The following is a 24,907-nucleotide window of genomic DNA, read 5'->3' as shown; positions in this document are numbered from 1 at the left end:
ACTGTTTGAAATCACATTTTAATGGACCCTTTAATGGATTACAGATGTGATGATAGTATCTTCACAAGTCCTTTGAAAAGAACATTTGTGCCTTACATGTTTTTACAAATCAAACAGCTACTGCTGTTGCTTTTTTACCTGGTGTGTTTAATAATCCCTTCACTAATCACAAGAAAATGAATCCTCCCATGTTATAAATGATTAATGATAAGGTCCTGGGATACCAATGTGGACAGACATGCCTGTTTCTTAACTGTAATTACATCCATTTTCTTACAGATTTAAGGATGCTGTTAAAATGGCACCCTGTTGCTCCATAGATAAAATCTAATTAAGTACTTTTGTTAATCAAAAGCTGTACAACTCGTGACATTAAACCTACAACAAAAAAAGTAATTAAGTAATGAAAAAATTGGAAAAACAACAATATTTTAATTAGATTAGATGAAATAGTGGCAGACTAATGAGATCAGCTGCTGCAATGGTAACAATTCATGCCTGTCATGTTGATTTTACACATGGATTTACGCACAATAACAAATAGTTAATTACAGACAACATGACATTTATCTACAGCTGCATAATTTACTGTAGGTTATCTTTTGCTTCATTTGTCTCTTTTCCCTCTCTTCCAGTTGATAAACTTATGTGTATAGTTTAGTATTACTAGGCAATCAAGTAAATAAATATTCTATTTTTACTGTACACATAATAAAGAATGACTTTAAGTTCTTATAATACAGCTATATATAGACACAATTGTGCAGTACTATAACAATGGTGTTACACAGGAGTGTTGTGTTCTACATCATCTGTATATAGATAATTGATCAAGCACCATAAACTATATACCTGCAGTTAAGTGTAAACAATACTTGGTCTGGCATAGTAAAGGAAGTGAAACACCTTTAGAAATGAGTGTCTGTTCTCATAAGACGCACTGGTATGTTACTGGAATAATTAGCAAAAAGAGAATCATCATTTAGGCCTGACCATGAAAATCACCAAATATACTACAATGCTATACCCATTTCATAATAAATTCATGATCCAGGAAAAACCTGAAAGATTTAACTCAAAATACCACAATACATACAGTACATTAATAAATGTAACCCTAATGTAGTGATAAGTCATCAGTGACTCTCATACTTTGTTCCCTGCCAGAACGAATCCCTGAGGTTGAACTCAGGTTTTACTAAGATAATGTTGACAGCAAATTACTTCTAAAAATAATATCAAGCACCTCGTAAGGTCCACAAGTATTTGCACAGAGGTGACAGTGCAGAATGTCAGCTTTAATTTGAGGGTTCTGTTAGCCATACTGGATTAATAGTTGAAACATAATATAATAGACATACGTGAATCATGGTTTTGAAGTAGTTACCGTTAAAATGGGCAATGTCTGGACATCGGCTGACATCAGATGGCTGGAACCGTCTCTGATACATATACAAACACATTATTCAGAATTTAAGATGTATTAAACTTAGGCTGCAGACCTTAAAAATGTAGCAAGGGGTCTGAAAACTTTCAGACAGTATCTGAACTCAGAGCTTAAGTCTGCCACTGAAGCCCCAAACCTATCCATCTCAAACCATGTACCCCTGTTACAAAGTTTTTGACGTTTCAAAGATCCATTAAGTGCAAATATAACAAAGGCAACATAAAAAGGTTGCAATTTTTCCTATGGCAACATAGGAATGTGTGATAACTCTTTCAAAAATGTACCCAGAGAATTCAAATTAAAGCTGTCTGCATTTAACTTCAAAGCCTCAAAACCTAAAAGGTAACCAGCTGAAGTAATGCACAGTGGGCAAAAAAAAGTAAGTTATGTTATGGCTGCTGCCCAAACACTGAGGGAGCATATGTTACATTCCTGAAGAAGATTTCCTGAAAATATGAATTAAATAATTTCACATCTTATAAGAACATAACCTGCAAAATATGCCCAGAGAGATTCTGTAAACATTATAAATTGAGAGAAAAATATCAGGGCCAAGCTACTTTTGCGTGCCCTGGAACCATCTCTAAATTAATATGGAAGTTGTCTATTTCTGAGGTCCTTTTTGCACACATGGTGGCCAGCAGAGACTTCTTGTGGCACACATTTTGAAGCTTTTGCTTATTTATTTGAGGAACTGCAACATCTTGATCCTTGGATGAGTCTCCATTGGCAGCAGGGTTAGAGACACTGCACATTTGAGGGTAGTGTCTAAAGCATTCAAAGGCATCCTTGCACTTCTCACATCTGTGATCCTTTAATGCCACTATAGGAGGTTGAGCAGAGGAGTTGGATGAAGGGAATTCGTTGGTCTCTTTGTGGACTGTGCGAAGTCTAACCCTGATCGTTGGCTTGGAGCAGCACTTTACTGGGCCCTGGGAGCAGAGGCAGCCCTTCAGACAGGCGTGGCATAGAGTACCCAGGTCCCTGCGCATTACCCTGCGGAAGTTCGGCCTTAGCATTAGGTAGATAATTGGGTTGTAAATGGTGGAGGACTTGGCAAACATGGCTGGCATGGCGAATGCCAGAGGAGGGATGTTCTCAATGCGTCCAAAGGCAGCCCACATGGACACCACAGCATATGGACTCCACGCCGCAAAGAAACCAATGCAGACAGCAACACTTAGCTTGCAGGAAAAAGAGCACAGAAGAGAAATTTGTAATTGATAGGGTTTTGAAAATTCACACTTTTCAATAACTGACCAGCTTTTGGTGCTTTACACAGAACAGTATATTTCAAGGAAAGTCTGGTGTTATTTTATATATTTCTTACTGTTAACAAATCCCATGAAAAGACAAAAACTACCAATAATTAGCCTGTGTCTCAATATTTTATGACACCCCCAGCCTGTCAGTGGCTCTCAGCTTCAACCCCATTTGTTTCTATTGAAAAAATAAATCTTTAAAAACAGATCATGAATATATATGTTTTAAAAAAATTTTTTTAAAAAGATCTTGGGATTGTGTTTTTTAGCAAACATACCTCAAAGAGGAATAAACAGCCCCCTCGTTGGGGACTGCTGTCAGCTGCAGATTTGGTGCCCTTGTTAATATTTACAACACCAGAAGAGTCTCTGTGGGGTTGTTAAAAAATAATCTACAGTGCCCATGTTCATTGTAATGAAGGAGCATGTCAACCAGTGCAACAATGTGGCTCATTTATGTAGTTTTTCATAGTTTTTGTGGACAGTGGAGCTCTATGGCAAAAAAATAAGATATATCAGATTTTGCTACACAGACAATACTTTCTGATTGGATCAATCAATTGATTGTTTTGGTCTTCTTGTGGGATTTAGTGACAATAAATTACTGAATACCATCATACTTATCCTTTAAAAGCATGAGATAGAATCCAAACTGGAGTGACGGACTGAATTCGTACATCTATCTTAACATCTCTAAAGATTTATTGACCAATATCATTCAGATGCCACATGGGCAGAAAGGCATTTTGGTGAGCCTTTTTTTTGTGACTCAGAGGTGTTCTTATGAAGATGGATATATGATAATGACAATTTATCAGCAGAGGCAGCAGTAGCTTCTCATCCATCACAGTACAACCAGAGCCAATTCCTGCTAATGAGAAGCTGCATCACTGGAGGATCTATTGAGGTCACTGCCAATTTCTTCAACAAATAGGGGAGTTAGAAACTCTCCAGAGGACTCTTCTCTCTGAGGAAGCGCTTTTGATATACACCACCACCACCACATACATTATCTATATAACCATGCTGTGTGAATTTGGTTCTCACCGATTGGCACGTCTGTCTTTCTTTTTTTTTTTTTTAAAGATAGGTCATGTACTGGATGTTTGAAGGTAAGAGGATTTGTATCAATAATCACAAGTGTGAACAAATGACTGTAGCTCTGAGTTAAGTCTCAGGATTGGTATTATTTTTGTCAGTGGGTGTGTATATCCTGCATGTAAAGAGTGCAAGTGGATTATTAATACACTTGGGGTGTGATTATATGGAGACACAGTAATGATGAGGGCGAGCATGTAAAGGTGAATAGATACTTTTTTTGAATGTCTTAGCAAAAACTATGAATCTTAAAGTCCCAGCATATTGAATTAAACTCATTATAGCATGATGGAAGTAATGTGCTTTTATTAATGTGTTTCCTCTTACCTTGACAATAATTGCCTGGATGCTGCTCATGTGTGTCTGTCTCGATGCATGCCTCTCCATAGTCTTGCGGGATGCATGCACTGTGAGAAGAATTCCTGTGTAGGATGCTATGATAACACAGCATGGAAGGATGTAGCAGAAGATGAACAGTGCCACAGTGTAGGAGCGTGCTGTGGTGTGCTGATTGGACAGGCGCCAGTCAATGCAACAGGCTGTTCCATAAGGCTCTGGCCCGTATTCCCCCCAGTGGGCCAGCGGGGAGCAGGCAAACAACAGGGCATAGACCCAAGCACAGACAATGAGCAGACGGCCATGAATAGAATTAAACCTGTTTCCTGTAAATATGGAAAAATATTTAATTATCAGTGCAGTTCCTTACTTATAAATTCTCTGCAAAATTATTGTTTTTTGATTTGCTGACATATTGTAATGATACAATAAACTAGATTATGGAAGTCTTTAGGTTACTTGAATAATCTTGGTTCTGTGAGTAAAGTGTCTCACTGTGGGAATGTGCCCCTATGCATATTCTCAGAAGCACTTACTCCATTACGCACTGAGTAGCTGGCTGAGACCCTCTGCCTATTTACAAGGCAGATGTAAGGGTTGAATGATTCCCCTTAACTCCAAACAAAGTTGGGGTAATCAAGGTAAGGAAACCCATACAGCAGACTGCGAGACCACTCCTGTGCAAGGGCATTTAGTCCCAACACATCTCGATTATGCAAGCAGAAACTGAGAAGTTCCCCCTTCTCCCTTAAGGGGACCACCACTGGATAACAAATCTAGGAATATGTGTCTCAGTCACACACAAGAGATGTGTATCACTTCACAGTATCTGTGTGCCACCTTGTGTAACTGATGGAAGCGCAACCCTTCTTGATGGCTTATATGGGCCTTCATGGCCGTATTGTCTATCCTCACCAGTACATGATGTCATTAGTCATGAAAGAAAGTGTTTCAGCGTTGGTGTGTTTGAGACCCCATTCAGTCTTCTGTCCTTGACCGTATTAGCGTTAACAGCTCTCACAACCAAAGGTTATACATCTTCTCAGTTGACCTGTGATGACTGGGGTCATACGGAAGAGTGTATGTGGTCTAAATGACATAGCTGACAATTCTGGCTGGAGCTGGGTTATTTCCAATGACTTCATGGGCAGCATGCATGCCATTCATGCTTGTCTATACCTTAAAGCTCCAAGAAAGATGGTCCTTGAATGGGTGTCTTGCAGCAGAAATATGGATTCTCCCTCCAGGAGACAGAATCACATTTCTCGATTTTTCTCACCCACACTGAGTTGTGTTTCCTCAGTGGTGACATTGGTGAGAAAAGGGTCTTTTTTCGAGATACTGGCTTGACGCATCAGCTCACTAAGGAGGCTCTTCATTGTAAAATGGAAACCGTAGTCTCCAGGGTTTTCAAATACAGTCTGGCCATGTTCTAGTCAGAGGCATGTGGAGCAGGCCTGGTGTGTTTTTGGTCAGAGTTTTGTTCCTGCAGATAGAAAAATTAGTGCCAGAATCTCTTTTTTTCCATGGTGAGAGATGGCTTGGCAGTTGAATCTATTTACTGTAGGGGTGCTAAAGGAGCAGAGTGTAATTATCTAGATTGATAATTGTCAAGCTATGCCAGGTAAAGCATCACCAAGTCAGCCTGCAGCATTAGGTGAGCGATAAGGCCTCTGAGGCAAACAGAAGTGATTGAAAGGCAAGTTATATCAGCCTAATATACACAGACATCATGACTATTAGCCAAATTAGTGCCTCTGCAAATATGCAGGGGGTGAAACACCACTGTGAGACATATGCAAATAATGCAGTAAAAGGACATGTATTGACCATATTTCAAAGTCAGAACTACAGATTGATTAAGTGACTCAAGTTCTTACTTCACATTAGTTTTGTTGGGTAATGGCGTTTAAGGGCAACCAAATTAAAGCCTTTTGTGACACTGCCTGGGAAAACACAATTTCTTGAGGTCAAATAGAAGGCCCCGTTGCACTGCATTAACCAACATCACAAGTAATACTTATTGAGTGCAGCCCTTGGACTTGTCAGTCATCAAAGAAAGGCTAATGTGCAGCGCTTCATGGGGGGATTATCATTCCGTTTCCTTCCACAGATAAATCGACAATCAGCCACTTAGGGACGTGATTGTTAATCCTGTGTCATGTCATTGGGCAAAAATAGCTTCTTTGAAGACTTACCATAGAGTGGATAACATACTTTCACAAAGCACACCATGCTTAGCAGGGTTAGAGTGGTCAGACTGCAGATGCCAAACAACATGCCACAAAAAGCATATATGGAGCACACTGTTTTCCCATATAGCCACCTGTGTGGGAGGGCAAAGGGGTGTGAGAAAGAGAAGGAGAGTGCAGAGCAAGACAGAGAAAAAGGAAGATCAATGAGGCAGAGGGTGAGAAAGGGAAAAGGGGAGAATAGCATGAGCATGACACTCCATATCTGTGAACTCACAGGCAATCCTACTGCTAACCAATCATATAGTCAAATGAACCATGAAATATGAAGGAAGTCTGATATAAAAGCAATACCTATAAAAATCTTCTCTATAGCTCATATGTTTCACATGAAAGTATTACATTCTCTGGTGGTGACAACAACCACTTTGTCTGCATTTCTCCGCTTTGATACCCAAAGCTATGTGCCAGGTGTAGTACCTGTGGTAGAAACTTGAAGTTATCGCCATAGGGTAGAGTGACAGAGTCAGGCCCAAGTCACTAACAGCTAGGTTGATGATGAAGTACTCTGCAGGCTTGAGGAGGTGCTTTTTCTTGTAGGAGACATACAGCAATGTGCTATTGCCAAAAAGTGAACATACTCCTGCAGGAAAAACAGACCAAAAACACCTGGCTGTGAGTGAATGTTCATTGTGAGCCACAACAAAGCTGAGGTGCAAGTGTTAGAAAATGATTTCCAGCAGCTTTTTCAGCAAGAGGTATTCTTATAAATATAAATATCTAAATCTTTTCCTGGTGGACTTCAAACAAGCTACAAAGCAACAGGAGTACTGCAATTTGGTTTACAACTCATCTGGGTTTTCAGTTTTACTGTAAATAGACAATGTGCTTCAGTGTAATGATATAACTAAGGACCAAGTTGACATACTGAATCAACATTCTGAAGGACAAAATAGCAGCTTAGTCAATCTGGTAGCATGGATGCATTTGTCGTTCCTCTCCTGAAAGAATGGATATAAAATATAAAGGTTTCCACCGGTTCATGTTAACACCTGTTTCCATGCTCTACACTGTCTTACTTCACATTAGCAATTTGTCACACACATCTCATTCATGAGAAATCCAATCTGAAATATGAGAATGGACAATGCGAACAAACTGTGGAACAACCTTCGCAACAAAGACTACTGAACAGTCATTTGTGGGCATGTGCGAATATTCTGACATCAGTTTAATCGGGAAGTAGAGGTAACTTTTCAAACAGAACATTCAGTGCAGGCTGAAGCCTGGGCTTTTGACTTTCAGGGAGCATTTTTACATATGTTCACCTCAAGTTTTGGAACTTTGACAAGGTTTAACATTGACATCTGACATTATAACAGTATATAAATGATGGAAAATCACATAAAGCATGTTATGTCTCCTTTAACATACATATACAGAACAACAGCAGCCAAAATACACACTGTCATTGATATACAACTGCACTATGCTGAACACCCACTTAAAGCCACATCCTTATTATAATGTAGTCTCTCTAAACAATAGGCAGTAATTAGGAAATAAACTAGTTTGAACATAAAATTACAATCTTTAAATTTCAAATCTTCAGAACATTCACAAAATAAATCTCATCCAAATGAAAAAAAATCTCATAATACAGCTGTATCTTTTTAGTTTCCTTCTAACAGTGTGTAAGACTACATTCAATGTAAGGATTCTCCAGTTTGTTGTATGTATGTTGCCAAGATCAAAGACTGAGATGAAAGTTAACCTGGGTCAGATAATTTCCAGTACATGGCCCAGCCTTGGAATTCATTGTCAGAAAGCTCTTATGTTGTTGTGTAGGAGGCACAGATAATACATGAGCAACTGCACTGGCTGCCTCACTGGGTCTGTATCACAACTGTACATTAATCTGTGCCTGTCTCTGTGCAAAAATGGACTTATTCACACTTATACACACTGATGCATATATATATGGTAAATACAGACAGAGGCTATACATTCAGTATAAAGGTATTTTGGATAGGTGGACGTCAAATGCAAATAATTTAGTAACACAATCAGAGAGAAAAAAGGAAACTCGTTCACAAGGCTTCACAGCATGCTATCTTGTATCATGCTGTTATTTATTTCAGCTGGAGCAGAACTAGTAGAAAGCTAATTGACAGTGTTATTAACTCTTTATCAGTCTGTTGAGGAACAAAAAAAAGAGGTCTGAATTGAAGTAGACTTTACTCACCAAAAACAGAGTAGACCATAGCCACCGTTATATCCACTGGCACAGGTATGTTTGAATGGAACGCAATGTCTTCATCTAACAGCTTCATCTGGAAACAGTTAAGAGTTTTTTTATGAGCAAAATTAGGAATTGGTGTAAATGGTAATATATTAGGTTTTAATCTGTGTATTTAAAGCCACAACATGTAGGTTGTTGGCTGTGAGAGGACACTCATGTAATTGAATTTGCTGTGTGATTGTATTAACCTTTTCCACAGCCTTAGCTGAATGTGATGTACAAAAGACATTGACTGATACATCAACCTGCCTTTAAGCTACCCATGTGCTAACATCATCAACACTTTGTTTCCACATGTTTTCATTCTGCTTCAGCAGCTAAAGGCAGGTAGTGACTGACAGACATAGATCAATAGATGACATGAGGGATCAATAAGGTTTAATAATAGGTGACAGAGAAATGCACCTCAAACACATCCTAATGTGCTATTCCTGTGGTCAGCCGCATTACTGAAATTTTAGTACCCTGAATGGCAGAGGCATTTCAAATTCTGCAAATTATTATTGCCACCAAACCTAACAAGCACTATAAAAACATCCAGTATTCCCACATTCCTGACACATCATGCATTCATCCGTTAAACACAACTTAAACTTTCCAAACCAATGTCAACAACATGCAATGCAGTTCAGTGTGTGTATGCACACAGCTACTTCTCTTTTAGTTGGCTCTGTGTCAGTGTAGCAGACTCTATGACTTGTCTACTCAACCCTTTTCCATTTTCTGTATTTGTATGTATATATCTCTATGTGTATGCATGCTACTGCTCCTCCTCTTCTCTCTCTGTTCACCAGTTGCTCTTTTGGTTGTCTGTCTACACCCTCATCCTGTTAAAATTCTGTGAGCATTGCTCTGATAGACACTTCCACTTTTAACATTCATTTCCTCATTTTAAAATAGATGGAACAAAGTAAAAGGATTCAGTGAAACTGTGCACATTATGAAAACTGCTCACCCCTCCTCTGAAGCCTCTACATTATCTGTCCTAATGTTTCATAGTCCTCAAATTCTATGCCGCACTGTAGGTTTGCAACTGTGAAGGTGAGAAATTATACTCGATATTTGATCCACTTGTCACAGTCCAGAGCGTTGTCTTAGAAGTTCTCAAACTGGCTGCTCAGGTGTAATTTTAGGTAATCGTTTTAAAAAAATAAAAAAACACGACTCACTCTGTGCGTAAAGGCGCAAAACTCATCCAGACGCACTGTTACGCACTCTTTATAGTTCCAAGTGAACGCATGCATGTGGGAGGCTACACATCATTGTTTGGGAATAAAATATAATTGTTATAACACACGTAGAAAGCTAAAGAAAGCTATAGCTTTGTTCTGTGAGAGGCAATACGAGACAGCGGGTCAGATCAAACAGACGCGCGTCTCATCGCATCCTTCCACAAAAAAACAAAAACAACACCCTCCGATACCAACTTCTTCAGAGCTGATGCATAATAGGTGTGAGGCAGGGTGCAATAGAGCTCACAGCCTCAGCCAGGACTCTTATGATGAATGAACAGATTCTAAGTGATCACCAGAAAGTGAACCTAAAAGGATCGTGATTTTGCTCAAATCATTCGAGGTTGAACACAGTAAGCGAACATAACTGTACACACATTTTTGATGTAAGCAAACCTTTTACAGTATCACGAAACATTCATAACTTGGAATCAGTGTTAGTCCAGTGTCCTGTCAATTATTTTGGGAGTAAGTTCTAATCGTACGTTTTGTATTAGCGTTATTGTGCCACGAATCGTGCCTTTAACAACTATCCAAAACTATCCTCTTATGATGTCTTATCACGAAAGAGTCGACAGACATTTAAAAGAAAAGAAAAACAATCACAGCACACAATCAGGGAAGCAGTGACCACCAAATGATCCAACTAATTCCTGTGCGTATTTGCGCAATTCCTCGTTAGGTGAACGGCATCCAATAACATCATATTACATACATACAGAAGCACGTGGTCTTATACGTTTTAACTAATGAGAAATAAAATGTCCTTACCTCGGCCAATAAGTACTGAATAACTTGAACCTGTGTCTCCTGATGTTATGCTTGATCCAATTAAGGTACCAGTAAGTTTCCAGAATTACTTTTCAACCTGTCCAGCACTGGAAATAGGTCGCGCCAAGTGAAGTCTCACAAATGTGCGTTCCTCTCACAGGAGCTGTCAGAGGGGCAGCGGCTGCAAGGCACCAGAGAGCGCATCACACTCCTATGTGTATTTAAGAAGCTGGAGGCTCCTCTACTGTGCCCGAGCTCTGATCAATTAATGACGTCAATTACAACTGAATTCACACGCTCTCATACACTCATGTAGGTTTTATTATTTTTGTTGAGTGTTTGATTTGAATATATAGCGGTGCAAACATCATGTCTAATAGATTAAAATGGCTCCGTAGGCTTACCTAAAAGCATGTTTATTTTGGGTTTCTTTATTCTTAAAAAAATAAAGCGTTTAGGCTATTTAGATCCTGGAGTGTGAGTGCTGCTTGATGAGTACTGTAGGTGCATTATTGATTACAAAATAATGACAAGAATAACAATTTATAGGCCTCTTTGTCTAACATGCAGATCCTACCATATCAGTCTGAAAGATGCAGTAGAGTGACCACTGAAGGTATAGCACCCATACACACAGATACACCCATTCATAAAATGCTACAGATGCTTTGCCATTCACAACTGACACAGTACAAACTGTATTTTCTGTAGTAGCGTCTACATTAGTATTTGAAACCTACGTTTTGGTCACTGTACGTGCTTTGAATTAAAATAAAACTTTAAGTGTAATCAAGGGTCACGCGTGCTGACAAACAACAACCTGTACGGTCTTCACTAGACGTATGTCCCCATGTCCTACAGTACATGACGTCATTAAAACAACAAACTAGCAGTGGACAGTTCTGCCTGTACATTTGATCCCACTCACTGTAACAACCCAGATCGACCAAGTAAAAAAAAAAACCTTCCCTGTAGGTCCTTATCTGTACTCCCACCTGCTATTTCTGTTATGATTTCTGAAAGGTCAGTGAACATAAACAGTTATTACTAAAGCAAATCTTGATAACCTCACCCCCATCGTTCTCTATCATACTACCTCATACCCTAGGCCTACCTCACATGCTCTTAATTTTACCTTATTGAATGTCCACTCCTTGACTAATAAATCATTGATGGTCATAAAAAAATAGCGAGGATAATGAGCTTGATGATCTCTTTATTACTGAAACAGGACTAGATACAAATATTTTCTTCACACTGTGTGAGGCATCACCCCCAAATTATAACTTTCTGTGCACTGCAAGGCAAGGCAAATGAAGTGGGGAGTAGCAGCCATTTTCTCCGCTTCTCTAAACAAGTCTCACTGGGAGAGTACCAGAGTTTTGAATATCTTGCTGTCAATCTACAGTGTGACATGTCAGTAATGCTTCTGATAATGTCCTGACCACCTAAATACAACTCTGTGATTTTGCAGATCTGCTATCAAATATCTGTATTGACTACACCAAAGTAGTTATTTCTGGTGATTTCAACATTCACAATGAAAATTCCACAGCGTCCACCACAGTCTATTTTATTGCAGTTGTTTGACTTGACCCAATACGTTATGGAGCCAACTCATCAGCATGGACATATACTTGACCATGTAATTTCTATAGGTACTGATGTCAGAGTAAGCGCTGTCAATGTTGCACTGTCAGTCCATTACTGTGTTTTCTACAGTGTACTCTTAGCTGCTGATCAGGCTATCACCAGTAGACATGTTAAGAAACGGTACTTCTGTGAAACGTCACTGCAAGTCTTTTCTAACTCACTTTCTTAGTACAAATTCCTCCTTGTTGCCTTCATTTGAAAGCAGCAGTTGTAGTGACCTGTCTGATCGCTTTAATTCCCTTCTGTTAGACAGTATCAATAATGTTGCACCACTAAGATCTAAAAAAATCTGTAGCAAATGTTGGGCCCTGTGGAGAAATGCTGAGATCATAAAGCAGCTCAAAAGAGACTGCCGAAAAGCTGAGAGGAGGTGGAGAAAATAAAAACTGCACGTCAACTGGGACATTTTCAAAAACACCCTCCAGAACAACAGCAGAAGCTTGAAACAGGCCAGAAAAGAATTCCTCTCAAATCTTATCAACACCCACAAAAACAATCCAAAATGCCTCTTCTCAACCACTGATAAACTCATTAGCCCCTCCCCTATTTCCTCTTATACTTTCTCAACCGTCAAATGCAATGAATACACATCATTTTTCAAAGACAAAATTCTCAACATTAGGCGCAACATCCCAAATACAAACTCTGCAGTTAACTATGTAGGCCTACTTCCACCATTGCGAGTTGATGGTCTCAAGCATTTCTCCACCGTAGACTCCAGGGATCTTTCTGATTCAAGAAATAAACTTAAGTCCTCTGCCAGCCCCCTTGTTCCCCTTCAGCATTCTTTTTTAAATCTGTTCTTAATTTTTTTAACAGATGATGTTTTGTTAGTAGTAAACTGTTCTCTCCAGACTGTTCTCTTTCCCTATTGCATGAAAACTGCTGCTATTAGACCACTTCTAAAAAAGAATAACCAGGACCCAAATGCACTTAGTAACTATAGGCCAATCTCCAATCTCACCTTCCTGAGTGAAATTATTGAGAAGGTAATTTATCAGCACCTGAACAGCTATCTTACAGATAATATGTATAAAAAAATTCCAGTCTTGCTTCTGCATATCTCAAAGCACAGAAACTGCTCTTTTAAAAGTTATTAATGAAATGAGGATCAACAGTGACAATAAAAAAAAAAAAACTCTGTCCTAATACTCTTAGACCTGAGCTCTGCATATGACACAGTGGATCATAGGATCCTACTGGAAAGGCTGAGAGACTGGGTGGGTTTGTGTGGCACGGTTCTCCAGTGGTTTGAATCCTACCTGCATAAGCAGAATTTCATTGTCACACTTGGAGATTTCCACTCCAACAAATTCAAACTAGTGTGTGGGGTCCCGCAGGGCTCCATCCTGGGACCTCTCCTTTTCAACCTTTATATGCTTCCCCTTGGCTACATCATCAGCAAACATAACATTAGTTACCATAATTATGTCAATGACACACAGCTTGTCATCTCACTACCCTCTGATGACTTGCACTGCATAAACTCCCTCATCAACTGTTTGGAAGAAATTAACCACTGGATGGCTGTTAACTTCCTTCAGCTGAACAGGGAGAAAACTGAAATCTTGGTTGGTGTGCTCTGCAGCCCAGAGGCAGCTGTTCAGTGATTACCTGGAGTCCATATCATTAAAAACAAGTGAACAGATTGAAAACCTATAGGGGTAACCATGGATGGTGAACTCATTTTTCGGGATCACATCAATGGCATCACCAAGGTTGCCTTTTTCTAACTTAGAAACATTTCCCAAATCAGAGGCTTTCTTTCCCAGTCTGACTCAGAGAAACTCATGCATGCTTTTGTAATGAGCAGGATGGACAACTGCAATTCTCTGTTTATGGGCCTTCCAAACAAAACGATACATAGATTATAACTTATCCAGAACACAGCCACACAAGTTCTAACCAGGACAAAAAAATCAGACCACATAATTCCAGTACTCCGAAACCTTCACTGGCTATCTGGCTAAAATTCTCCTCTTGGTTACCAAAGCATTTCATAGTCTGCCTCCACAATACATATCAGCCATGCTGTCTGTAAACCATCCCAGCAGATCTCCCAGGTCACAATGTGGAAATCCCCTCCATGTGCCTAGAACACTTTCAAATTCTGGCGAGATAGCATTCAGCATATATGCACCTAAAGAATGTAAGAATGCAGTGTTTGCTTGCAGATCTTAGACTTGCTCTGACACTGTGTTCTTTTAAAAGCAAATTAAAGACCTTCCTTTTCAGTCGAGCATTTTCTTAACTGAACACACCGTATCTGTACGTATGTTGTATGTGTGTATGTATGAGTGTATATATGTGCATGTATGCATGGATGTTTTTCATTTATAAGCACGTTTCTTGCTGTTTTATTTAGTTTTTATGTAAAGCACTTTGACTGCTTTTGTATGAGATGGTACTATACAAACAAAATTTGAACTGAGTTGAATTAATCCTGACTTTGTATAAGGCACAATCAATTCTGTTGTATTAACAAAGTATTTCTGAAAACTCAAAATACAGAAATGATTGAAACTGAAATTCAACTCAAACAAATGAAGCTAAAAATATCAGATGTTAAATGTCATAATGCTGGATCCATTAAATGATATCATCATGGTGGACCATGATTGGTATTCTGTCAGCAACAATAAACACAGCTGCTGAGAAGAATCAGGAACAAATCAAAACCACAGTGATGACGTTTAAATGAAGAAACAGATATTAAGTGTAAAATTTTGTTATTTTATAAAGAAATAACAGGTGTAATTTTAAATTGCCTAGCATGACAGTAAACTTATGATTTCAATAAGGTGGCCTTTTAACCTATACCCATATTATTCTTTAAAATGTCCACTAAGTAGCTTTGAAAGTATATTCTTTTCACTCTATTTGACAACACTACAATTTATATTCTGTACATTATCTGCTCATTCCAGCACATCATTTATCGCACTATAGTGGACAGTGACATATTATCTGTAGTTGTGGCTCTGAACATTGGATTTTAAATTTAACAATGAGTAAGACTAAAGTGCTGACTGTCAGTTTTAAGGGTGGTGTTCACATCCACATTGTTCACATTAAGTGTAGCATTCATAAACATTTCCATACTTAGTCTTTTAACTTAAAATGCTGGAGCATATTAACATGGCTGCACTGACACCCAGTATAGATACTGTTAAATTAAAGCACCTAAATCTTATAAGCATTATTTCCTGTTAAATGCAATTCCCCGGTGCACACACAACAAAAAATGTGTGAATGTCCAAATATCTGTATGCTACACTGTCCATGAGTGAACTATTCAAATCCAGAACTACTGAAGAATACTGTACTTTTAATCTTTCTCCACCTTACAGTTTTTACTGGAATTTAAATTGAAATTCTCTGGCTTTGAGCGATCTTGCTCTACACACATGTATTTGTAATAATGGACTTGGCCAAAGGGCCCACGGGGTTGAAATGGTTAAATCTGAATCTTTATTGTTTCAGTAGTGTGGTTCTATATTGGATGCATGTTCAGGACTGCCAATTTCAGCCTTGTAAACATCCCTTTCAACATAATAAGTTGTCCATTGTGTCAGCAGTGATGTGCTACTTTTAATTACAACTCAACACAAGCGTAAAGGAAATCAATGACAGTGAGTCAGAGGCACATATGGTAGCACTTGAAAATTAATTTTGAATTTGTCTCAGAAAATGCAGAAAGGGAAACAAGCTAGTTTGTCACACCTTGAAAGTAGGGATGAATTATCTTCAAAAGAATTACACACAGTGAAAATATTGCCTTGTATGCCACTTGCTCTCCTTCTTTCTTACATGTGTGAATTCTCACACGCACAGTTACACACACACACATACACGCAGAGAGCAACACACAGATAGAGGCTGGAACAGATTGAGCCAAAGCTCGAGATGAAAGGAGCATTCGAGGTGTAATGGTGTTGTCAAAGAATTAATTGTGATGGCCACAGAGAGTAGAAAGAAATGAATGTCCACGATAAGATAAAGTACAGCATGAACATCAAAGTGGTCTGGTGGGAATATAGAATAAGCATTTAACAGAAACTTTGCCTCATAAGGAAAAGCTGCAGCTCATGACTACAGAGGATGGGTAGAATATTAATTATGCTCTTTACTAAAACTTAACACTTTCTATTGGTTATAAACAGTGTTTATGCACATACAGTGGCCTCTTGTAGGGTTTTATTTATTGTTGCAAAGGACTTTTAGTTAAGAATGTAGAACAACTGACCACAGTATTACAGTTATTTAGATATTTGTGCCATTTCATATGTTTGCATTTCACCTGAGAAAAATTACCCTAAAACTATAATCAGGGCAACACCCAGGAATACAGATGTCTAATTGTCTGGATGAAAACATGACATTTTAAATGTTACCAAGGCATTTTTATTCATTTGTTTTATTAAGATTGAGTCTGTATTCATTCATTCAAGTTGCTCCAGCTGTGCATAATATCTTGTGTTTGCAGTAGAGTCCATGTAAAGTCTTTCCCAGAAGAAAATATTCAGATCAATAGACATGCCATATCTGCAACTCCTAGGGTGTTTTGCCTTTTCACATCCATCTTTTATTTGCATACAGCCATGTCAGAATGCAAACATATTGTAGCAGAACATTCAGGTTTGAATGCAGTAGTCTGTCCTCTGGCAAAATAAAATCCTCTCTTAGCACTAAAAGGACAAAAGTCATTGATGTGAAATCAGAAATAAAGTCAGCCTCAGTGTCTAAATGATTTATGTTTTTACTTCTTTATTTCACATCATAGTTATAACACTGTTGCACATAATGCTGTTATATTGTGCAGCTATTCAAATTAGGACCCTTATGATCATTAGAACAAGAGTGTGGCTGCAGCTGGATTCCTCCTGTCTTTATTTCATCCTCTACTTTTCTCTGCTCCAGAGTCATTTGAGCCATCGGCAGATCTGCTGAAATAATGGCATTCACATGTTGGAATTCTATAGAATGAGGGTACTTATGAAACACTTACCTGCACTATATTGCTTTGTACATCTATACTTATACACAAGCTTTTGTTGTGATGCAGTTCCGACTATCTTTATGTTGTCTTGACTTATGGGAGTGACGGCATTAAAAAAATCAATCAGCATCCTTGAAAAAATTAACAGAATTAAAGGAAGATGTTGTAACACATTTGATTCAGTGCAGATTATAAAAGAAGCAGTTTGTTAAAAAAATGAAAAGTACAATATGAAACAATAGAATAATGACCAAAAGGAATTTTGAATGAAGAAAGAAACTAGAAATCGGGCTTTGAAAACTTTTCTTCAATGGGTAAAAAGGAAAATAATTCTACAGCAAGATATATCTTTGCACCAGTTTAAAGACTTGAATCCATCTGATTACCATCTCAACAAACACAACCAGCCTTATAACTTTTTATTCTTTGAAAGCAGCCACTGGAGAGCTATTCTTATTGTGTGTGTAACATCTAACTTAATGGTACTTTTTCATGTTTTCTGTTTACAGGTATCAAATTAACCCCCCCCATATTCAGAAATATTCAGTACCTATTTCGTCCTTCAAAGATGCTGAAAGTTTCAAAGTACCTTAACAGTTGCTATAGTACTATACAGTTTCAGTCAGCTCTGCTGTTTGTAGCAGTGATAATTGATCATAAAAATTTGAAGGGAGTTTGTTTAAAATTTTAAAACAGAACTAGTTCTTCTTTCTTTTAACATGTATTACATGTATTTCTTCTGGTCTTTCACATCAACATGCATTGTTCTACAGTCCGACATTATAGTGTGCCAGATGGTTTGTTGCACAACACCATCTGAGAAGTTGTCCATGGAAGCTGTTGGAAAGGGCAGGCACTTTCAAAAAATACTTGGCAGGCAATTGGATGAACCATCTGTTTATCATCGTCTATCACTGTCTTACCTTGCGAGGCAGCTTGATTTGAGAGATCACAAGGTCACAAGATCACGTAGGAATCCTCATAGGGCGCTGATTGGTCGAACCACTGGTGGTTCGGACACAAGCGCATAACTTGCCTTGCAAGGTAAATATGTCACCGCATCAACCAAAAACCCAGTAGAGGCCCTAGTCCCCGTCTAGAGGTAGAGACCCCTGAAGTAACTCCTGTGCAGATAGGGCCCGAGCCCAGTCCAAGGTTACTGTCAGCAGCAACCACTGGGGGATCCACTGGGTGAAAAGGAGCCTCATCAGGGAGCACCGCAAAGCAATTCAAAAGATTAAATGGTGGTGGTGACGCAACCTGGTGTTTTCCCTTCTGTTGGTCTTTAATGACCACTTCAGACCAGGCGGTCTGAGGGTTGGGAGTTGCGTAGGAGGACATCAGGGGACCCAACCCTAAATCCCATAGGGATTCATGGCTTTGATCTTTCTGGCCTGTGCTCCTGCAACATTGATAAGGCCGGACAACAGAGAGTTATAACTGAAGATCACGTCTTTACATCACACCATCTTTAGATCTCCTCCCATGTCCAACAGCTCAGATTACAACCAAACTAAGAAACAGTTGAATTTACATATGCTCGCCACCACAGCAAATGCATTTTTATGACTTAGCCTATTACTTTCCACCCTCACACATACTCACAGTATCATGGTGTTATTTGCCAAAAATTTCAACAGCTCAGGCAGAGGAGCAGCATCAGTATGTGACAGTAGGGCTTGAAGAACAGAGCAAAGTGTGTTTTTGAGCCACAGATTCAATTGTCCCCCCTCCACTCAAAAATGTGTTTTGCTAATCAGGAAAAACATTTTTCTAGTGTTTCTAGAGTTGTATATACATCTAGAACATGTCTGGAAGGGATCTTTAAGAAAAATAGTTTCTGAGATGTCCCTTCAGACCTGCTCTCAGTTGACTGGCCAGCACCATTGATTTTCAGTTTCAGTTTCAAATCAGCATTATGTAATTCAATACAAGCAAATGCTTGTTGTTGGACTGAAATTTAAACAGGTTCATAGGTCCCTTGAGCTTCTGACTGTGAAGTTGTGGTACATTATCCCCTCCGTGTTTGCAGGACAATTACTGATAAGCGATCAGTGTTAATAGTAGATCAGTGAATTGTAACATCTGTATTGACCATGTAATTTGGTGGTAATGGCATGTATACACTGGCATGAGTGTAATGAAGAGAGGGTTGTTGTTATTAGTTTTGGGTGGAGACACCGCATTAAAACTAAATCTGCAGTAGAGACCAATCAAGTAGAGCATCAGTTAATGATGATAAATGTCATAATTGTATCGCAACATTGGATGAACTTCTTTATGGACAAGAAGTGATAATCATCTCATCTCTGTTTTCATCTCTTCCCTGATTTCCATCATGTAGCCACAGTACACCATTCATTACTTAAAGTTCGATATCCTGTGCACATACACACTTATAGTAGCATAAGTAGATTCAAGTGCTACATTCTTTTTAAATGGAATTAATTGCCTACAGCTCTCAACTAGATTCTTACATTGCCCTTGGAGATTTTTTAAGCATTACTATGTGATGTTTTTATGACTCTTGTAGTTGTTTTTATTAATTCTCTTAGTTGCTTGATTGTTGGTTGGTTGAATTTATATATGTATTCCTAAACTTATTTATTTCCAAAATAATATAGTTGTACCGTGTTCCATTTCAAGACAGACACTGTACAATTAAACAAGGAATCAACAATAATCCATCTCCAGAGCAGCTGTCACATGTATACTGAAACAATTTATGAAGTATTTTGCGCTGGCCTTACACCCTTCTTTGATTTTGCAGGTGTATTAACAGTGTTAATGTTGCCACTAGTGTATTGGCTGAGGTTATGCAAAGCTGTCTTTAAAAGATGGGATTTTGTCAAGCGACATTTAATGTATAGATTTTAGGTTTAGGTTTGTTTTGCTGCTATACCTGTTCATCCATGACTTAGTTATGGTTGCATAGTTATGATGATTCATCATGAATGAACTAAGGACTAATTCTGTATACCACTAATGATGGCTAAAAGTAGATCAACCAGGTAGCACTCTAGAAAAGGGGATTGGCAAGAATCGTGCATTTATTAGTGTTATGATTATGATGATGATGATGATGATTATTATTATTCATGAAGGTTTCATCTAGATCCACCTTCTGACAGACTTCTGGAGATCTCTCTGGACCATGGATGTGGTCTGGATGCTGGTGGAGATGGTGAGGAGGGGGGCGAAACAGCTACAGACAGGTAAGACATACATGAGAAAAAAAAAAGACTGCACTGTTTGTGCAGTCCTTTCATTAATCCATTTACTTTTAGTAATTTAACCTTAAATGAAGGATTCTATCAAGTTACTAGTTACCCCAAACAGTAACGCGAGCACCCAAATGCCTCCTCCCCATTACTGCATACTATGCGAGTAGTTCTAATCTATATGTAAATTAGAAAATATGAATGCAGAGACAGATATGTGCAGATACATGCATCCTCTGATCATGAGATCAATGGAAAGAGTGAGCCTGTTATTAATGCACTGATGGAGGGGTTGAAGCCTTGCTGTGCTGAAACCACTCGCAGCAGGAACAATCTGCAAGAGAACAGCTGGTATTACCAAACATGAATCCATCGCCTGTAAATACTGGGAATATTCACACACAGATCACATTTTTTCATTTTTAACTGTTTCTAAAAGTGTAAGCAAGTTTATATAGAGTGGAAGGAGGTAACATAAGAACTGCAAGTGGTATTATGGATGCATTATATATATTGCATATGTATTAATATGGTTATACAGCAGCCTGTCTTTAATGTGCTGCTTGTTTAATAATAAGCAACACTTTACAGCTTTTCCTTTTGTCAGCGTTCTCTCATGGGAATATTCTCACATCCATGTCTCTACTGCAGTTTTATAGACGTGTAAGCTTCATTCTTCAGTGTTTTTCTACACCCTGTGTGTACCTGTGCTCATGTGCAAGTTTAATTAAGTATGACACAGGATTGGCACATAAAACATTTGTTGATTTCCACAGCACTTACAGCGGACGTGTGAGTGAATTTGTATGAAAGGAATGCCCCCCACCTGCACACATGACTACACGAGTAATCCATCAATGCACATACACACACAAACACACACATACACACACATACGAACTATTCCAGGTATAAACAAGTGGTTCATGGTCGGCATCATAACTCCTAAACTATGGCTTATGTAAATTATTTTAATTTTATTTTAATTATTTATATTCATGTTGAATGTAGTTCTTTGTCCTTGAAACTGTGCTTTTAAATTTTATTTGCAGGCTACCTGTATCTACAGGAACTGGATTTTGTGCTTTAGGTGCATCATCAAATTTAGTTTTTACACAATTTAAATGCTTAGGTATAGAAATACTGTAGCTTAGGAAATTGGATATTTAAAGTCCCCCTCCACTCAAAAATATGTTTTTCTTCTTGTTACTTCAGATGGATGTTTGAGCCTCACTGTGCAGAATGATGTATGTGCAGAGTTTGACACTGGAAGGCTGGTTTCACATTTCATCAAGGCATGTACCTACAAGCATGATTTGTGACATCACAACTAGTTTAGATCCAATCGTGGTCCAGTATGCAACTAACACAAGTGAGATGTGGAAACTTGAAACCTCCAGCACACATGCACTGAGAATGGGCTTTTAAGTGAAGTAGCAGACATCTTTTGACTAGTAGTTCAACTTTTGAAATGAACAACATTTACATATTCATTGATTCTTCCATTTTTAATGAAGGAGAAGGAGAAGATGTAATTTTAAGGATTTTAATAAGGCAACTTAACTTTTTTGTGTGAAAAAAACATATTAGAAATTATTTTTCTATGTAGAGCATTTTATATACATCTTGAAACATGTCTGGAGGGGATCTTTAAATATTTGGAATCACCCTGACATGAAATCCCTGTGATCCAAATGGGTTGCACCTGCGACTGCTGAATAACATGAATATACTCCATATTCTGGGTGTTTCACAACAAAGGAATAAACTCCTGTAGAAATAAAGATCAATGATAATAATAATAAGAAGAAGAAGAAGAAGAAGAAGAAGAAGAAGAAGAAGAAGAAGAAGAAGAAGAAGAAGAAGAAGAAGAAGAAGAAGAAGAAGAAGAAGAAGAAGAATAGAGAGGGACCTATAGCAAAACAGTAAACACTCTCTAATTAACCACTCATTCTCTTCTTACTAATGTTTTACAGATACCATGTCTAGAACCATAACTAAATTAAAATGTATTGTTCAAAAATGTTCCACCTCTTTATACTAAAGATGATTCAGCAACTAGCAGTAACTTATGAGGCTTGTAGGTATAGAGATTGTTGCTTAAGTGGCCACAGTTTCCTATTCTATATACCAGCTATAAATATGTTGGGGCTTTCCAGTGGAAACCAAATGAGATCAAGTATCAAGATCAAAGTGAAATGGCTTACCTAACCCATAGCCATAGCTTGTGAAAACCTAGACACACACACACACACACATACATGCATATGACATACTATATATATATAATTAAGTAAGTAAGTAAATTTTTATTATAATTATTTTGTACTGTCCAAATATTTTCACAAATTGTATTTTGATGCTTTGGTAACATTGTTCTCAAAACTTTCATGCTAGTAAAGCCCATTGAATTGAACTGAATTGTAATTATTTAGTAATGAATGAAGATGGAACTTAGAAGATGCATAAGTGCATCCACTAGACAAATCACAAGAAATTGTGTCTTTTCAGTGTGCTCCGGGGAAGATGAGAGATAACCACATAAAGGCAGACACAAAACTGTCTGTACAGCTTAGTACAGACACCACGCACATGAGTGAGAACACACAAGCCCTTACTACACAACCCAGAACAGTCACTTATCAACATAATGTACAATAGAAGGTATTGCATTACCTGCGGATTAAACCTTCCAAATGTTTGGGGCGTAACATGTTCTCTATGGTTCCATTCCAGTACTCTGTATTCATTTTTTTTAAATTTTGCATACGGTAAAATATCTTGCAGGTGTATAATACTCATTATCTCATAGCTGCATGTGGTCAGTTGCAGGAAAAATATGACCAGATCTTGAACTGCATCAGTTCAGCTCCATTAGTTTAATCTATTCCATGAACCAATTTTTAAGTAATATAAAGCAGAGCCCAAGAAATATCAATAAGTAATCACCAACAGCTAAAATATGACACTGCCAAACCACCCAGGATTTGACAGCCGTGCATGATTGTTCCTTCTGCTGCGTCCTAGTTCCACTATAATCAAGGGCACAATGAATTGCAGCTTCATATACAAAAGCTTTACTGTAAGAAACAACTCCTCAGTAATTAATTTAAGGTTTATTTTATGAGACTCACATGATGGATCACCAGCCATTTCTTGAGATTCTTAAAAATATATATATATATTGATATAATCTTCATGGAGAAGACACAAGTTTGTCTATGACTCAGATAAGACTCCAGTTTTCACTACCTACTGGAGTGCTTTATGGTTTTATGTGGAGCAGTTGTCGTACCACACTGAGATGCAGTTTGTGAGGCTCTCAATAGTACAGCAGTAGAAGTCCCTCAGTATTCTGGGACACAGGTGAGCTTTTTTAGGTTCTGTAGGAGGTTTTTGATCAGGATGGAGGAGTTTAGGCATCAGGTGAGATCATCTGAGATATGGATGCCAAGGAATTTGAAGCTTGACAGCTGCTCTATTACAGCTCCATTGATCTAGATGGTGGTGTGTGCATGGCTCCCAGCCCACCTGAACCCCACAATGATCTCCTTGGTCTTCTGGGTGTAAAGCACCAGGTTGTTGTCGGCACACCATGCAGCCAGGTACTGAACCTCCTCCCTGTAGGCCCTCTCATCATCACCTCTGATTAGGCCTACCACCGTGCTGTCATCTGCAAACTTGACTATGGTGTTTGAGCCATAGACAGGAACACAGTCATGGGTGAACAGAAAATACAGAAGAGGGCTCAGTACGTATTCAGGGTGATATTGGAGGAGGAGATAGTGTAACTTAACATAGTGGGGTCTGTTAGTCAGAAAGTCCAGATTCCAGTTGCAGAGGGATGTGCTGATACCAAGCTGGCTCAGCTTGGGATCAGCTTGGAGTGGATCACAGTATTAAATGCTGAACTGAAGTCAATGAACAGCATTATGTATGAGTTGTGACTATACAGGTGGCTCAGGGAAGAGTGGAGTGATGTGGAGTATGTCATGGCATGCATGTAGATAATGCCAACAACAATTTTCAAGGTAAAACACTAGGATCCTTTGTATGTATGGGCAATTGTCAATATGCTTCTTTGTTCAATTGTTGAATTCTGGAGTCAGTGCGGTGATAAGTGTGACTGTTTGATGTAATCCTTTTGTATTTCATTCTGTCTTGCAGCTTTGTGCAATCAGTGTAGCACAAAGCAGCTTCAATACAAGGCCATACAGTAGTTGCGTTTATGTTATTTTCAGTCTTTTTTTCACAATCTTCGACCACTAAGCTGGAACTGTTGGGAGGGCAGAGCACAGTGTATAGGAAATTTACAAATCTAGCATTTTTTGGGGGAATGATAGACCAAGTAGGCTATACACAGCAGCCATTTCCAAAATGTCCACGAAGCACTG

General features: G+C 38.5%; 1 protein-coding gene across 1 annotated transcript; it reads right to left on the bottom strand.

The window, feature by feature from the left end:
• Positions 1 to 921: 921 nt before the first annotated feature.
• On the bottom strand, positions 922 to 8,668 carry opn7a (opsin 7, group member a). The gene is made up of 5 exons (XM_067604654.1): positions 8,581 to 8,668; positions 6,816 to 6,978; positions 6,342 to 6,469; positions 4,135 to 4,469; positions 922 to 2,631 (listed from the first exon to the last, which is right to left on the bottom strand). The coding sequence occupies exons 1-5, from the start codon at positions 8,666 to 8,668 to the stop codon at positions 1,993 to 1,995; spliced, it is 1,353 nt and encodes a 450-aa protein (XP_067460755.1). The 3' UTR covers positions 922 to 1,992.
• Positions 8,669 to 24,907: the final 16,239 nt, after the last annotated feature.

This window comes from Thunnus thynnus, chromosome 12 (assembly GCF_963924715.1).
Source record: "Thunnus thynnus chromosome 12, fThuThy2.1, whole genome shotgun sequence".
Lineage (NCBI taxonomy): Eukaryota > Metazoa > Chordata > Actinopteri > Scombriformes > Scombridae > Thunnus > Thunnus thynnus.
Note: the sequence above shows the minus strand (reverse complement) of the source record. Positions and strands in the feature narration are given on the sequence as shown.

Bases quoted from the DNA above. Each gene is read 5' to 3' on its own strand.
- opn7a (XM_067604654.1), bottom strand. From the start codon at position 8,668: ATGAAGCTGTTAGATGAAGACATTGCGTTCCATTCAAACATACCTGTG. The intron at 6,470-6,815 runs GTACTACACCTG...CCTCCCACACAG, and splicing joins ACTTCAAGTTTCTACCACAG to GTGGCTATATGGGAAAACAG. The intron at 4,470-6,341 runs GTAAGTCTTCAA...CCATATTTACAG, and splicing joins AGTATGTTATCCACTCTATG to GAAACAGGTTTAATTCTATT.